The sequence below is a fragment of the Ornithorhynchus anatinus genome, chromosome 10 (assembly GCF_004115215.2).
Source record: "Ornithorhynchus anatinus isolate Pmale09 chromosome 10, mOrnAna1.pri.v4, whole genome shotgun sequence".
NCBI classification, from domain to species: domain Eukaryota; kingdom Metazoa; phylum Chordata; class Mammalia; order Monotremata; family Ornithorhynchidae; genus Ornithorhynchus; species Ornithorhynchus anatinus.
Window position 1 is genome coordinate 40142613 of NC_041737.1, and position 17500 is coordinate 40160112.

The 17500-nt window shown below is 43.6% G+C and overlaps 1 protein-coding gene across 2 annotated transcripts in view; it reads right to left on the reverse strand.

Moving 5' to 3' along the window:
* CTTNBP2 (cortactin binding protein 2) overlaps positions 1–17500 on the reverse strand; it is a 127759-nt gene that overhangs the window by 35380 nt on the left and 74879 nt on the right. For both annotated transcript variants that reach the window (XR_005660399.1, NM_001242735.1), the window contains 7 exon segments: positions 13753–13956; positions 11176–11275; positions 8946–9096; positions 5964–6197; positions 4658–4775; positions 2623–2898; positions 1065–1160 (listed from right to left, as the gene is read on the reverse strand). Coding sequence is in view for 1 of the 2 variants with exons in the window: in NM_001242735.1 (NP_001229664.1) it covers positions 1065–1160; positions 2623–2898; positions 4658–4775; positions 5964–6197; positions 8946–9096; positions 11176–11275; positions 13753–13956 (1179 nt within the window). In the remaining variant the exon portion in view is untranslated.

Consider the following 17500-nt stretch of genomic DNA (forward strand, 5'->3'; position numbering starts at 1 on the left):
CTCTGCCACTTGCCTACTATGTGACCATGGGCATGTCATTTCATTTCTCTGTGCCCCAGTTTCCTCATCTGTAAAGTCGGAATTGAGTACCTGTTTTCCCTCTCCTCTAGTCTGTGACCCCTATGTGGGGCAGGGACTGTGTCTGACCTGGTTAACTAATATCTACCCCACTGCTTAGTACAGTGCTTGGCATGTAGTAAGCACTTAAATACCATAACTAATCATTCAGGAGCCCCAAGAGGTCAGAGTGAGAAAGGGAGGACGGCAGGGTCCATGCATACAATCCCCAGATGAGAGTCAACTTCCCCTGCTCACCTTTTTGTCTCTTCCACAGAAGAGATGCTATCACTCATTAAATGATCTGTTAGTTTTCCCAAATCCCCACCCCATTTATGAAGGAGACTGGAGCACCCTAGTTCCCTGAATCTCCACCCCATTCACAATTGGGGCACCCTACAGTGGGTTGTGAAGTCTTTACGTAAGGAAGATCCACCCCATCTTGGTCCAGTTAGGCAAAGCATTGTTCGACATCTGTTTGGAACAACTCAATGATAATACAGGGCAGAGGTGCCAACCTTTCAGTCTAACTGAGGGGACAGAGAGGGCAAGGAGTTTTTGGAGGACCTGGCAGACTTTCAAGAGGCCAACTAACAAGTCAAGGAGAATCAATCTGTGGTCTTATGTGGAACCTTTCAGCTCTTTACAGCTCCACGCAAGAAGCTCTCTGGCCTCACTGGAAGCCCAGGGCGAGTAAGGCCAGGTGTCTAGTCCAGACACCTGTGGGCTGAAACAATAGTTTCCCTCCTCATACCTGGGAACCTGAGGGGAAAGGGGACATTGCCAGTCTAAGAGTCTCAAAAAGTAATTCACCTTTTGGGGAAGGTAAAGAGAATGAGTGCATTTCAAATCCAGAAAAATGTCAGCAACAAAAGCAGTTACTTGCACAAAGAGAAGCGGGTGAGACGAAGAAACGCAAGTTGCCCAGAAGCAACCCTGACTCCCTCTTCCTCTGAGGTGGTAATTCAATGCACAACTTTTCAAAAGCCAAAGCAGCAAAGTTTTACCTGACAAAAATACGGTTACATGTTCCACCTTGTTCTTTTGCAGGAAGTCCCACGGAGGCTGGGAAAAACTCTGACCTGTTGACCACGTCACACTTCCTAATTGTAAAAACAAAGTCACAAAGGGTCAGAGTGAAGCAAACCTGACTAGGTCTTTACGTTGGCAAATATTACAACTCTGTGACTGAAATCCATACTCAATATGACAAAATTAATTGCTCACACTCAGAATTTTGCACAAATGAACTTGTATCATACAATCCCAGAGGTTGTCGTAGCATTCCATAATAAGAAGAATAGTATACCTGTGGTATTTGTTAAGCATTTAACAAGTGCCAAACACAGTACTATGTGCCGGTTTAGGTACAAGATCATCAGGTTCCATATAGGGTTCCCATTGTAAGTAGGAGGGAGAATGAGTATTGAATTCCCATTTTACAAATGAGGAAACTGAGGCCCAAAGAAGTTAAGTGACTTGCCTAAGGACACACAGCAGGCAAGTGGGAGTCAGGATTAGAACCCAGATCCTCTGACTCCCAGGCCCAGGCTTTTTCCACTAGGCCATGCTGCTTCCCAGAGGCATCTATGTTCTACATGCACATAAATAAATCAGTGTCCTATCTGTACAGCATAAATCAACCTTGGAGGAATTGATCAGTTGAAAACTACTATCGTTACTATGACTAGGAGGAAAACTCTGGCCTTTGGTGACTTGCGGGGATTAATGTCCCAAATCCACTAGAACCTGAATCCAGTCCTTGTCAACTGGGAAAGAACTGAACTAGTGTAAACCCCATATGACATTGCTGCAGCTCAAAGTCACGCAGCTATGTTGGCATCTATCTGGTCTATCTCAGCGATGACCTCTTGTCCACGTCCTGCCTCTGGCCTGGAACACCTTTCCTCTTCACTTTCTACAGACTATCACTCTCTCCATCTTCAAAGCCGTATTAAAAGCACATCTCCTCACAAGAGGCCTTCTGAGACTAAGCCCACATTTCCTCTTCTCCCACTCTGTTCGGTGTCATCCTTGCCTTGGATTCACACCCTTTATTCACCCCTTCCTTAGCTCCACAACACCTATGTACATAACTGTAATTTCATTTCTTTATATTAATGTCTGAATCCCCTCTAGACTGTAAGCTCACTGTGGGCAGGGAATGTATGTACCAACTCTGTAATATTCTCCCAAGCACTTAGTACAGTGCTCTGCACATGGTAGGCACTCAATAAATTTAATTGATTGATTGATTGGCAGTGTTCTAAGCTTTACAGGATGGTCTTGCTACTTCCCTACTCCCAGTATGAGTTAGACAGAAAGCCTATCCCAAAACCGCATCGAGCACTCAAATCCTGTTTTACGCTTCGAGCACAAAATGTTCCCAGCATAAAAGCCTCTCCATACTAGCACACAACCCCCAGGAATGAATAGAACCAGCAGGAAGCCAGTCAACCCTGAATGCACTTCCTCAAAGAATTACCCACCGCATTATATGAACCCCGCCAACACTATAAACCCCACAATGAAACTTTTGCCCATGCATGGCTAGGCAGCGGATACCTAGTTTGACTGATAGGATACTGCTCACACTGAGGCCAACGCTGGATTCAGTAGCGTTATTAAACGTCAAGTCTTCTAGTCGCTTCCATCCATCAGAAGAGATTGCTTGGAAATGGTTCGTCACAGCCTGACTCACAGCTTTGGAAAAATCATCCCACGATGTCTGTTTACGGATATTTAAAGCACATATTGTGTTTTCTGCTTCAAAATCATCGGAACCACAAACGGCTGGCTGTTTCTCACCAACAGAAATTCTTACGGATATTTTCAAAGCATCTGGGAGAAGCGGAAAATAAAGAGAATATGAGGGCAGTAAATTTCATGAAAGGAAAGTGAGCAGAGGTATTGTGAAATAAATAAAAATCAGTGCCATTGCAAAGCATTAAAGAGCCTTCTGGGATGACACAGAAATATATATATCCGAAGTCCACTTATTTAATATATGGATATTTATAGATATTACATATATATATATATTTTTTCACATCAAGTGAAGTTCAAATCATCCCAATTTTCTGTTTCTAGGCTTATTTCTTAGCCTTTATCAGAAGGAAGGTGATTTTCCGAATTTTTTATTCTTTCACTTCTTGTAGATTTAGCCCAGGCATAGACCCAGCTGAGCTTCCAATCCTAATTATTCCTGACACTAATCCCACAGGTCTTATTTCCTTTCAGAGCATAAACCGTGACTGAAATAGTTGAAAATGGGAGAGAGAGACCTTAGCAGTTTTCTAAGAGGAAAGCCTTTCTGAATGTGAATAATAGGGAACAGGATAGAACACAGTTGCTTTCAGTTACCCTCTGAAATGGTCCTTCCTTTTATGTAGCCAAGCACCAAAATGCGAAAATTTTTGTCCATCACAAGAAGATTCAAAGACTGAACCTCTTTTTTGGCCAGGGAATGACCAGAAACTCAGGCAAGATTATAGGTGCTGGGGATTGAGTGGGGGGCAACGAATCATAGGAGCCCAGATTGTCTGTTTAAGAGTGACGGCACCTCAGGCTGTTTGGGAGAACAGTGAATTCCCCCTCACTGAGGGTACATAGTTCTTCTTCTCATTATAATAATAATATATTGTTATGATTGATAAGCTCTTACTGTGTGCGAAACACTGTACAAAGTGCTGAGGTAGATATAAGATAATCAGTCAGGCATAGTCACTGACCACATGGGGCTCCCAGTCTAAGGACAGGGAGAGAACAGGTATATATGCCCATTATACAGATAAGGAAAGTGAAGCACAGAGAAGTGACTTACCCAAGGTCACATGACAGGCAAGGGCAGATTTAGGATTAGAGCCCAGGTCATCCGACTCCCAGGTCTGTGCTCTTTCCACTACTAATGAGGAATTGACTAAAATGCTAAGGGTGGCCGTTGGGTTGATACAACTTCGGGTGTGGAGAATTAGTTGGGGGAGGCTTCCTGCGGGGGGTGGGGGGTGTTAGGAGGGCTTCGGAGATAGGGAGAGCTGCGGCCTAGCATATTTGAAGGGACAGGGAGTTCCAAGGAGGGGAAACAGCCTGCATAAGAGAGATCAGAGGCAGGAGAATGGAGGCCGAGGTACAGATAGGAGGGAAGACGAGGAGGGAAGCAAAGGGCGTGAGCTGGGCAGAAGGAGATGAAGAGAGCTGAAGTATAAAAGAGAGCAAGCTGGTGGAGAGAGTTGAAACCTATGGCCAGGAGTTTCTGCTTTGTGTATCAAAGGAAATCAAACCAATCCCCATCAGGACCATCAGAAGGGATAGAAAGACACTGAAGGGAAATTATGAGCACCCTCTCTGAGGAAAAAGACAGGACAGTGGGCCAACTCAGCCTGTAGTACAGCTCGGGGACGGGAACCATTTTATAAAACGTTTGCAAATCCCATGATGACGACTAGGGTATTGACAAAGAGCAAGAAGCTGGTTTTGGGGTTGGAGTTCAACAACAACAACAACACAAAAAAAAGCACTTGGAAGTTAAGAAGCAAATGACTCCACTGTGGCTCCAGGGTTTAAATATTTCAGAGGGATAAGACTGTAAACTGCCACTCACTGAGGTTCTCCAGAAGATGCTTGCAGTCATCTGTTGCCACGTCATGCGCAGTTCGATCGCACTTATCTTTCCTTTCAGCCTCCAGCCTGCCGTGACCGCAGAGGATTTCTAGGCAATTCTGGAGAGATGAGAGAGGCATTACTAGCTGAGATGAAAGGCATTCCCTTGGTCTGGAGATCCCACATAAAATTCAGCTGTCAGCAGGAGCAGCCTTGGAACCTTATTGGAAATCTCCTTTCCACTTCGGAACGTCCGGATACAACCTTGCACGAGTTTATTGAGACTTTATGCATTCGGTTTTGTGTGTTTCACCGTAGAACGCACCCTGGGTTTCAAGTGACTTTAAAAACAAGGAAAAAAGTGGATGCCTTAGACATAGTATGTCACTAGACACCTGGATTGAGAAAACTCAGTGGTTAATGTGGGCGAGTGTGTGGGAGAAATGCACTTGTAATCATAAATAATAATTTTAATTAAGTGCTTAATATGTGCCAAGCACTGTATTAGACAATGGAGTTGGTACTGTAGAAGCACAGTGATCTGAAAACCATTTCTGGTTTGGGACTAAAGATCTCCTGATCTTCTGATTCCATTTGGCTGCTGCAGCCGGAATTGGGCTAGGACACACCTAAGTTGGGGCTGGTGTGAGGGGGCTGGGCCCCACACTTTCAATCCATCCTCTCAAGTGCTCGGTACAGAGTAGGCACTCAATAAATACTCATCCTTGACTGGTTGGCAACAAACGAGTACTTCCTGTCCCACCTAACCTGGTGTGGCCAACACTACAAAATCTCCAGCATGAAACTTACAAATGGATCTCAAATTTCTGCCTCCCTGCTCCTCTACCTGGCCCTCCTCTGCCCGGCTCTATCCTCATTCCACTGTTGCTTGAGGGTCTCCATTTTGAAACACCACCAAGAAGCACAAAGCAATACTGCAGCTGTTTATCAGCGACTTTGAAAGGGGAGGCAAAGTGGTTTAGTGGAAAAAAACATTGGAGGGAAAGGGATGTCCAAAGGCCTGGGTTCTAGTCCCAGATCCGCGTCAACTGCTGTGTGACCTAGAGCAAGTCACTTAACCTTTCTGTGCCTCAGGTTTCACTTCTGTAAAATGGGGATAAAATAACCTATTCTACCTCTCAGATTGGGAGCCCCAGGTGGGAGAGGGACTTGTCTTATCTGATTATCTCGTATCTACCCTAGCGCTTAGCATAGCACTTGGAACCTACTAAGCACTTAATAAATACTATTTTTAAAAATGGAGCAAATAGAGCTACCCTTAGTAGACTGCATTCAGAACGACTGACCTTCAAACCTTTCGAAGCCGCAATGTGGGCAGCCGTCCAACCCTCCTTGTCAGCCTGGTTGATGAGATCGGCCGAAATGACAGGCATGGCTCCCCGACTCTCCTCTCGGCTCCCCAAGCCCGTCTGATCTTTGCTCCCAGAATTCCCGCTCTCCGGCCCTCCGTAGTACATGAGGAGCGTGAGGCTGTCCACGTTTCCAGAATCCACAGCGGCGTGGACTGGGGTCCAGCCATCCTGAAAGTCAAGAGTAGAAAGTGAACCTAAGCCCATTTCATTTCCGTTGGTCACAGAGATCTGTTATGACCTTTTTTTTTCCAGTGGCATCTGTAAAGCATTTACTATGAGACAGGCACTGTACTAAGGCCTGGGATAGATACTGTATGTAGCCCAGCGCTTAGAACAGTGCTTGGCACATAGTAAGTGCTTAACAAATACCACAATTATTATTAGGTTGGATACAGTCCCTGTCCCACAGGAGGCTTAGAGTCTTAATCCTCATTTTACAGATGAGGTAACTGTGGCACAGAGAAGTGAAGTGATTTGCCCAAGGTCACATGGCAGACAAGTGGAAGAGCAGGGATTAGAACCCACGGCCTTCTGACTTCAAGGCCCGTGCTCTATCCACTAGACCATGCTACTTCTCACAATGCTTCATGGTCAGTTTTCCTTTGGGTGTCAGTTGGCCAAGAACAAATAGCCAGAAGGCCAGCTGGGGTTAGGGATAGGCCCCCCCCCAAAGTTCTGTAACCTCGGTAAACCTCTTGTTTCCCTTTAACTGAACATCTGTGAAACCCATCTTCAGGCTGCCTATTGGCTAACAATCCTCAGGGCTCAAGATTTGCGGTGGTATCTGGAAGTTTTGGAAGTTATTTAGGTATCTTCCTCGAGGGTGAGCAGGGGCTGCGGTCTTAATACATACACCGTCTTCCACACCAAACTCAACAATCTTGCGTACAACTTTAAGTTTCTCGAGGTCAGGGATTCTATGCTCTTCTTCTTTTGTAGGTCCCTGATATGCTGAGAACAGGGAAGGCTCTGTGTCTACAAGGCGCTCATTTAATTCTGTGGGCATTGATACACAGGGTGGTTTGCTAGACTTCTATTAGAGATTGCAGGTTCACAGGAGAAAAATGAATGATCTCAAACGAGGGAATGAGTTTAAATTACAGTGGGAGGGATTTAGGTTAGATAGGAGGAAGAGCTGCCTGTCAGACTTCAGAGCTTGTGTGGATTATAAGATCACTGTGGGCAGGGGCCATGTCTATCAACTTCGTTATATTGAATTTTCCCAAGTGTTTAATATAGTGCTGTGCACACAGTAAGCACTCAATAAATACCATTGATTGACTGATAACAGAGGCAGTGAACACTTTTTTACGGTATCTGTTAAGTGCTTACTATGTATCAGACACTGTAAGTACTGGGGAAAGTACATGCTAATTAAGTTGGGCACAGTCCATGTTCCACATGATGCTCATAGTCCTAATCCCCATTTTACAGCTGAGGTAACCGAGGCACAGAGAAGTGAAGTGACTTGCCCAAGGTCATACAGAGGACAAGTGGCAGAGCCAATATTAGAAAGCAGGTCCTTCTGACTTCCAGGGTCATGTGCTGTTCACACATTTTCAACTCAAATTTGGCAGCTTTGTTAATTTATTGAATTTAATTAATGATGCCTGGAAAAAAGCAATTTTGGGAGTACTTTCAGCTTGAAAAGACTGAAAATACAAGGTCAACGGTGCTCATACCCCAAGAAGCTACTGCAGCTGCACTACAGGTCTGCTGCCAGAGATTTATTTGGGAATCCCTATAATCAATTTAAGGACTTTCATCTACCCTTTTGAGTGGCATTAGTTTTCCTTTTCATTAACATAACAAAGGTAAGGCAAGCGCCCTTGTAAGACTTTCAATCCTTAGAACTCCTCTGATGTCCTCTCATTGAAAGACCAAAGTGAGAATTCGCTAATCGCCTGTGAAATACACTGTATATCTACAGGTTTCTCTCCCTAGATGTACAGGTCTTTACTTAAAGTAACACTGGTTACACCATACCTTTTGCTCACCAACTAAAGCTGCCTTCATCTTTTCCTCATTCAATTCTCTTCCTCTTAGACTGAAGGTGTCCAGTACTAGTTCAGTAATGGACAGGAGCAGAACAACAGAAAGCCAAGCTGTTTGGAATTAAATAGGGTGAATGATCCCCCTATATATCTTGTATTATAAAAACAAAATGTTTAAAAAACAACCAAAGGCTAATTGAGTTTCTATCGCAGGTCTCTTTCTGCTGTGGTGAACGATTTCTACTGCCTTGCCCTAAATCTAGAACTAGTTAAACACTTTATGGACATAGTGGTGATGATATTGTGTTTTTTGAACATTTATTGGGTGCAAGACACTGGATCAGTATTTGGGAAAATACAGCAGCATGGCCCAGTGGAAAGAGCCTGGGTCTGGGAGTTAGAGGACCTGGGTTCTAATCCCACCTATAACACCTGTCTGCTATGTTACCGACTTGGGCAAGTAATTTAACTTCTCTATGCCTCAATTTCCTCATCGGCAAAATGGGCTTCAATACCTGTACTCCCTCCTACTTAGACTGTGGGACCTGATTTATTCATTCAATCGTACTTACTGAGTGCTTACTGTTTGCAGAGCACTATACTAAGCTCTTGGGAGAGTACAATACAAAAACAGACAGACACATTCCTTATTCACAACAAGCTTATATTGTATCTCCCCCAGCACTTAGTACGGTTCTACAAATACAATTATTATTTCAAGAAAAGTTCAAAACATGTTCTTTGCCCACGGTGAACTTGTGCTCTAACAGGAGAGGTAGCCGTAAAAATGCACACAAAGCCACTCACATTCTAATCCCAAGAAATCTCTCCTAAAATCCCTGGGGAATTGAAAACAATCTTGTTTTTTCTAGCAGTGCAGATACACCCCCACACCACCATTTTTAAATAGTCTTTCACTTACACTGGTTGTTATACTTCGGTCTGTTCCAGCTTCCAGCAGGAGTTTGATACATTCGTTATTTCCGTTTTTACAGGCCAGGTACAGAGGTGTCTGACCTCCTTCAGCAGCATGGTTAATGTCAGCGTGATATGCAATTAGTAATTCTGCACACCTGCAATGGAAAACAGGATTATAATTAATTGCCTGCTTGGGAACCAATCCACCTCCTTAGCCAAATGAGGAAAGCAATCTTAAAAATTTTATTCCTAGATATTTTAATCTATAAAACCACCTATATCAGAAAGCATTCCATTATGAATTGTGCATCTACCCTGGTCTTATCATTTCCCATTCACTTTGATATAATAGTGTGCAGTACAAGAGTACAATATGATACAAGAGAGTGCAATGTCATAGACCTAAGGGAGATGACAATTAGGTAGTAATAATAGCCACAGTGGTGTTTTTCGAGTGCTTACTATGTACTAAGGACTGTGGGGTGAAAAGTAGAAGCTTCATATTAATACTGAGTGCCTCCTAGGTGCAATGCCTTTTTCTAAGAGCTTGGGAAGTACAAACACAAAGAAATGATGTGTCCTCTGCCCACAAGGAGCAGAGGCCAGCTAGGGGAACCTGCCACATTTGAGTTTCAACAGTGATATGGGATTTGAGGGGCAATAATTCAGCGTCCACCCTGTCATCACCCACTGTGATCCTGCAATTCGGCCTTTCCAAATTATTAGGTCCAACTTGTATCACGTCTGAGAAATCTGAGTCAAAGGAACACCACACCCCAGTGACACTGCCTCTTCGGCCTGCTAGCCCTGCTCCACCGCAGAAGTAGGTGAGCCCCTCACATCAGCAGCCCGAGTTTCACACGTGCCCAAACAAACACACTTAGCTGCTCCCACAAATCTGTAAGTCCATAAAAACCCCAAGGAAAGGCCACAACCAGGACAGAGCGGATGCCCAGGGTCTGAGCCTGACTAGGCACATTGCTTGATTTCTACAAACCCCTGGCATGGAGGGAGAGTAAAAGATGCTTTATCGTTTAGTCAAGAGGGTCACATTCAGGATCTGCCTTTGCCACCACCACCCTTTCTGAGGGATACTGGAATTTTTAAAGAGCTTTAATTTTGCCAACTCATTTTCACATCAGTTGTATCTTCACAGCATCCCCGTGGGGTAGCACAGACAGGAATTGTTGTCGTTTTGGGCATAGAATATGTCTGTTATTTTGTTGTGTTGCACTTTCCCAGGCACTCGGTACAGTGCTCTGCACCTAGTACATGCTCGATCAATTGATTGATTTATTATTCTAAAAAGGGAGAAATGGAGGCCTAGGGAGGTTAAGTGATTTGTTTAAGGCCACACATTAGTAGCGGAGCCAGGGCTAGAACCCAGGTCACCTGACTCCCAGACCACAATCTGGAGGGTTTTGGAATGACAATTACATTTGCTGCATCGTTCTAAACACGGGTAGATACAAAATAATCAGATTCCACAAGGGGCTCACAGTCCGAGTAGGAGGGAGAACAAGTATTGAATCCCCATTTTGCAGATGAGGGAACTGAGGTTCAGAGAAGTTAAGTGACTTTCCCAGAGTCACACAGTAGATATGTGGGCAGATCTGGGATTAGAACCCAGGTCCTCTGACTCCCAGAGCCGTGCTTTTTCCACTAGGTCACACTGTTTCTTCAGAGAATCTTTAAAGGAAGACCAGTTCTCCTTGTCCACAAAGGATCAACTAAGTGGCAGTGGACTTCCATTAGAGTCGGAGAGATTTATGTTGGACATAAAAAAGAATTCAACATAAGGAATGGGTTCCTGAGGGAAGGTAGTAGTAGAAGCAGTGCTTATTGAGCTCTCACTTGGTGAGGTGCAGTGTTCTAAGTTCTTTGGAAGCTCAGAATAATGAAGTGATGTGTTTCCTGCCCGCAAGGAGCTTTCCCTCCACTCTGTGGAATCCCCAGTTTGGGAATTTGTCAGGAAAGAATAAGTCTCCAGCTCTCTGGAATCAATTAGTCATTCATCTGCCTATGACCTCTCCCTGCTCCCTCCAGCTCTCTAATTTGATGATACACATACCCAAGTGGAGCTAGTTAGCAATCAGACGGATATGCCATGTTGAGTTTCAATTTTCGCAAGCCATTGGTGGTAACAGTTTGGAAACCCAAATTTCCTGGGTTGAAAATGCAAACGTTCCCAGTTTAGTTTTCTGAGAAGAAAATCTACTCTGATTGTCACTTACTTAACATGTCCCTGAGCGGCTGCTGAACACAAGGGGGTGAAGCCATTTTTATCGGCATCATCAACTTGCGCATTGGCATTCAGCAGCAATCTCACACAGTCTGAGGATTTAAACAGAAAAAAAAAAAAGTTGGATGAATGCATCGCTATTTCTTGGGGACTTGGGATGGTGTCCCCATCCCAATCTCTAAAACCTAGCCCATTTATACTAGAACAACAAATCTGAGCGGCTGACAAAATTTTAGAATCTCTGCAATTTCACTCTCCCCTTACCCACCCTCGCAATTGATTTTGAAAAAAAATGCAAGGATTTATATAAAGAGAAGTTCAGCAGCCTGACATTGAAACCATGTGAGTAATAGTTGCCTGTCTTACCTTCAGATTAACATGGCATTTGGACAATATTTCAACAAGTCTTAATAATAATAATAATAATAATAATAATTGCAGTATTTAAGCATTTACTATGTGCTAGGCACTGTACTAAGCACTGGGGTGGATACAAACAAATTGAGTTAGACACAGTCCCTGCCCCATGTGGAGCTCACATTCTCACTCCCCATTTTACAGATGAGTTAACTGAGGCCCAGAGAAGTTAAGGGACTGAGCCAAGGACACACAGCAGAGAAGTGTTGGAGGTGGGATTAGAACCCATGACCTTCTGACTCCCAGGTCCTTGCTCTTATCCACTGTGCCATGCTAGGGTCGGCTCCCCCGCAAACCTTTCTCTTTAATTATTTTGACGGCTCTGCAAAAAGCTGAGGATAGTTCGACATGAATGGAGGAATCCCAGTAGTGGAAAATGCTACAGGACAGAGTTTAGGAGACAATCTTTGAAAATCCCCTTCTCCAATAGGGCCTATTGGATTTTATAGGGCTCATTGGATTTTATATTCAATTTTCCGTTCCTTGCTGCAGGATGCCTTTGTTACTTATGAGGTATCTTCAAAATATCTCTGGGGAGAAAGGAGGGCCCAGATCTCTGTTCCCCACATCTCACCGTCACAGGTTTCTGAATTTCACTTCATCCTTGGCATGACTCCACTGAGGGAACTCTGTAGGGGCCAGGGACACTGGATTGGGAAAGCCATGTCTATGTTTAAAAGCCCAGCAAGATTTGAGTCAGTCCAGGGGAGCGCAACCCAGGAGAGGGAGGTGGGGGGGAGGCTGGTGAAGTTCCCCCAGAATAATGCGACTGGATTTTCTCAGACCCCACATTAACTGAGGGTGGCCAGGGAACACTCAAACAGAGCAATTTATGGTTCTAGCAGACACACTCTACAGAAGCATATAGACATAATCACACAATGGCCACCCTTTGGGTAAACATAGGCGAACACACATTGATACACTTTGAGAAGCAATGTTGCTTAGGGGATAGAGCACGGCCCTGGGAGTCAGAAGGATCTGGGTCTAATCCCGGCTTGGACACATGTCTGCTGTGTGACCTTGGGCAAGTCTCTTCACTTCTCTGTGCCTCAGTTATTTCATCTGTAAAATGGGGATTACGAGTGTGAGCCCCTTGTGGGAAAGGGGCTGTGTCCAACCTGATTAACTTGTTTCTACTCTAGTGCTTAAAACAGTGGTTGGCACATAGTAAGCGCTTAACAAGTACCATTATTATTATTATAAATCACCAAGACACCCACACCTGCACCCAGACACATCCTGAAACACTTCTGACTTAGCTCTGCTGGAATTCTGGAGCCCGAGGCATGGTCGGGTGAGGCCAGAGGCCAACCTGGATGGATCTGGGTGGATTTCCTGAGTCGTGCTGGGGTCCAGAGTATGACGCAGTCACCCTGATCTTGGCCACTCCCCAGAAATCCCGTGGGGGTGATCACAGTCACTCTAAGCCTAGTGCTTCTGCAGTCAAATCATCAGTCTCCCTACGCCAATCGAAAGACTGCAGGCTCTAAGATTTTTACTTTAAGGAGAAAAAAAAACTACCCTAAGTCACTCCTATATTACTAGTAAAATGCTTGGCACAATCCTGGTGGCACTGGATAGTTCTGAACAAGAAAATCTAAATAAAGAAACTAAAACTAGACCAAGCTGCTAAAAAGTTCCATGACTTTAGCCTTTCCCAGCTCTAAAAAGGGTTCCTGGAAAATACTTATCCTTTTACTTGCATTAGTGACTTGTTATGAGGAGCAAATCAGAATGATTTCACCTCAGACCCAAACACAGTGATTACAGGTGGATTGTTTTATTGAATCAGTAAGGGCTTTATATTTACAAAGGGAGGGATTTAATTGGGTTTAATAGCCTGATGCTGTGACTAAGATACTGAGAGTTCACTCTCCCCTACCTGGCCCACTCTCCCAGTTTTGAAGGCAAGACTCAGTCCCAGGACTCAGTAAGGAAATTCAAACACTATTGAGGTGTTTTTTTTTTATAATGAACTTTCCCATAATTTTCCAGCATTAATGAACGTAACCTTAACCATTATACCTTATCGGCTGGATGTGAAACAACCTTCATTCATTTGAGCATCTCCTCCCCTCCCACCCCAAAAAGGCTCACAAGTCCTGGATTTTCTGGATATGAACAGCGGAATACAGTGGTCTATCTTTACCTGTATGTCCATTCTTAGCAGCAGAATACAAGGCAGAAGAGCCATCTTCACAGGCGTGATTAATGTCCAGTCCTTCTTCATTAAGCAGCACAGACAATAAAGTGACATTTCCCTGGGCAGCAGCTTGGTGAAGACGGGTGGGCCTGCCACCCAGGGACACAGGACCACAACTTGTTAGCAAAGGGGTTAGGGAGGGGGGCCACCCTGTGAGTTAAAGGGACTGCAGTTAGAAGGTGGCTTGCAAGGATAAAGTGACACTCTGCACTTCTTTTTCAATGATCACACTTACAAAATATACTACACACACACACACACACACACACACACACACAGAGGTTCACGAGGCTTTTAACACCACGTGGCCCATTAAGACTGATTTAGCATACACCTATAGCAGTATTTTTATCCTTCCAACACGTAAGCCAGTCGGCACTCTGTGGCAAGTTATTTTCCATTCATTTGGCCCTGACACTGATTCTTTTTCCACAGGTTAATGCAGTCAGCAGTAACAGGACATTTCACAGAGAGCGACCATATTCTCAAAATAGAAATTCACTCTCGGAATCCCAATTTTCAAATGCCCACATGTTTCAGGCCATTTCCCTCCTAATAGAACATAATAGGAACTGACATTGCAGCCATCAAAGTTATTTTGTTGCTGTAAATTGAGAGCTTTTCTCCTCTTTTAAAGTTATGTTTCCATGCTCCTTTAAAGATGGGAGGCATGCTAGCCATTTTTCATAATCAAATTTAGTCAAAGACATATTCAAACAATTGCTCAATTGCCCTAATTGAAATAAAATAAAGATGAAGCATGCTGGGTTTCTATTAAAATGTGTTCATGGAGCAACTAAACTAATACAGCTTGATCTAGACTTTGAGAGAACATATAATGCATTACTTCCAAATGCTGACATTTTTAAGAACTTATTTTAAGAGAAGGACTCATGTCAGCAGATAATTACACAACTAATAAAAGAAACTTCCAGGTCACCCAGTAAAATAACAAATGCAAAAAAAAAAAAATTCATAGAGATCTTCAGTTATCATTGTTAGAGGTTCAATTTAGCATTCATTCAATCGTATTTATTGAGCACTTGCTGTATGCAAAACACTGTACTAAGTGCTTAGAAGTATTTAGCAGCCCTATTAGAGGATAATTTGTTAAGTGTGGAAAGTTTGCTGCATATAGTTTGGAAGATTTTGTGAATTGTTTCTTGACCAAAAGGCTGAAAAAGAAAAAGAGGAAAAAGTAAATACGGGTTCGTTTACAACAACTTACAGATTTGACCAGTGCTGAGTAAAGTAATCTTAGTAAATAAGGATCGATGATTTCCCCAATTGCAACTTTCTACACATATAAAAGTTTCACGGTCATGGGATTTTCACTGGGATTAATAGCAAGAATGAACATGCAGGTTAGGCGGAGTGTCTCACCATCAGGTAACGTTCTTCTACCTTAATTGATTTTTAACCAGCATTCTGTGCTCCTGGACTCAAGACGAAAATGAGGTTTATGGGCAAAATGTGCAGGCACGGCTCACTGAGGGTTCATGCAGGAGAGAAAAATGGGAGAAAAGACCTTCCCCCCCGCTTCATGTTAATTTATGTTATGTGCACGTATTCATGAATATAAGTCCCCTGAGGTGCGGCAGAGGAGGGGGTCAGAGAACTGGTGAGTCTTGAATTACATTTTAAGGCACAGAGTTTTCCTCACTCCTACAAAATATCTGCGTAGCAGCTTTTTGGAGCTGTCGCTGGGCTTCTGGGACTATGGTTCCTGGGACTACTTGCGCAGTCTCCCCCTTCCCAGATCTAAGCCTGGCTAATGAGGAAGATCCAGAAGGAAACTCTCTACAAATGAAGGCAAGAACAATTCAACACATGATAAAACTCTTCCTTGGTGAGTACTTTATATATTTTCCAAAGATTACCCACCAAAGCTGGACTTAGTATTTCTCTTGAAGTGTGAGAGGTAAGAGGAGCAATCTGTACAAATTGAAGTCACACTGTGCTGCTTCTAATGAAAAGCCAGATGACATAACTTGATAATCACCTTTACATGGCTCATTAATATTTTATGTTTTCCATCCAATTAACGTGGATAGTGTAGCGGACTGATATACTGAGAGGATTGAATACTTATGCAAACTCCAGCTCATTTTCCCATTGAAACTCTTATGCCTCTCTGCTTTATAGCAATTTACAAAAGTCTTCCCTTGCTGAGCCTACCCTTCTCTATTAAAAAATCCAAAATAAACTCCAGCAATATTTATATTCACTAAAGCTTAAGCAGACTTTAATACTACTCACCTCAAACCCTGATCAAATGTTCAAAACTAGGCAAAGAAAATTGCCTTGAAAGAAAACTACTAGAAGTATCTGGGACAAACAACTACAAAAAACAGTATAACTAAGACTTTTGATTATATTTTGTCAAATTTCATCTTTATGTGATTTTATTCTTGTTCATAGCTTACCAGAAAGTTTTTGAGTAGTAAAACTAGGCTTTCAACTATACCAAATTTTTTTATCAACATCCTCCAGACATTTGGATATAACTTAATAGTTTCCAGTGCATCCTAACTGTTGGTTCAGAGGAATGAGCACTGAATGCTCTGGAAATCAGAAGACCTGGGTTCTAGACCCGCTTCTTCCTGAAGCCAGCTCGTTTGGGTGAAGACCAGGCAGGGACTTCGCAATGTCCTGCGCCCTTGCCCGCCTCTCAGTTCTTCGCACTCCCGTCCCAGCGGGAACATGACTATCGGGAAGAGAATGTGAAGGTGGCACTGTGCAAATTCCTAGCACTCCAACCTATTTGAACAGAATATCAGTCCTGAGGTCCCAGAATTAAGGCTTCTCCTAGCGGAAAGTGTACGAGCCTAGGAGTCAGAGGATCTGGGTTCCAAACTCGCCTCCGCCACCTGTCTGGTATGTGACCCTGTGCAAGTCACTTAACTTCCCTGTGCCTCAGTTTCTTCATGTGCAAAATGGGAATTCAATACAGGTTCTCCCTTCTCCTTAGACTGTGAGCCCCGTGTAGGACCTGATTGTCTTGTATCTACCCTAATGCTTGGCACATAGTAACCACTTAACAAGTCCCATTACTTATTTATTTGCTATTGTTTTAATGAGATGTTCATCCCCTAGATTCTATTTATTGCTATTCTTCTTGTCTGTCCGTCTCCCCCGATTAGACTGTAAGCCCGTCAAAGGGCAGGGACTGTCTCTATCTGTTGCCGATTTGTACATTCCAAGCGCTTAGTACAGTGCTCTGCACATAGTAAGCGCTCAATAAATACTGAATGAATGAACCATTACTATCATTATTATTCCTGATGGAATCAGCATTAACATCATCATCACTGGAGGTCCAGCAGACACGCAGGGAAGGGCTATTTTAGCCTAAGTCCTCATTTTTTCGAGAGAAATGTAAAATGTACAAATGAACAAGGTCATCGGTTAGTAATTAGCCCTTCTTTTTTCAGCACCCTATATAGTAAGCGCTCGATAAATACCACTGATTGATGGAGTTCTACTCCTTCCCCAGGATAGAGGAGCTGCTGCCGATTCCAGAGTTACAGGACTCTAGCCCCAGGAATCCTCCCACTGAACCTTGAGTCTGGCTTTGACAGAGTTTTCGGGGGCAGGTTGCTCTCCGCTGGGCCTCTCCCCGACTCTTGCCTTTGTCAGTTTACGGAAAAGGAGTGGGTGAGTCTATTTACTCTTGCCTGGGGCACTGTCTCCG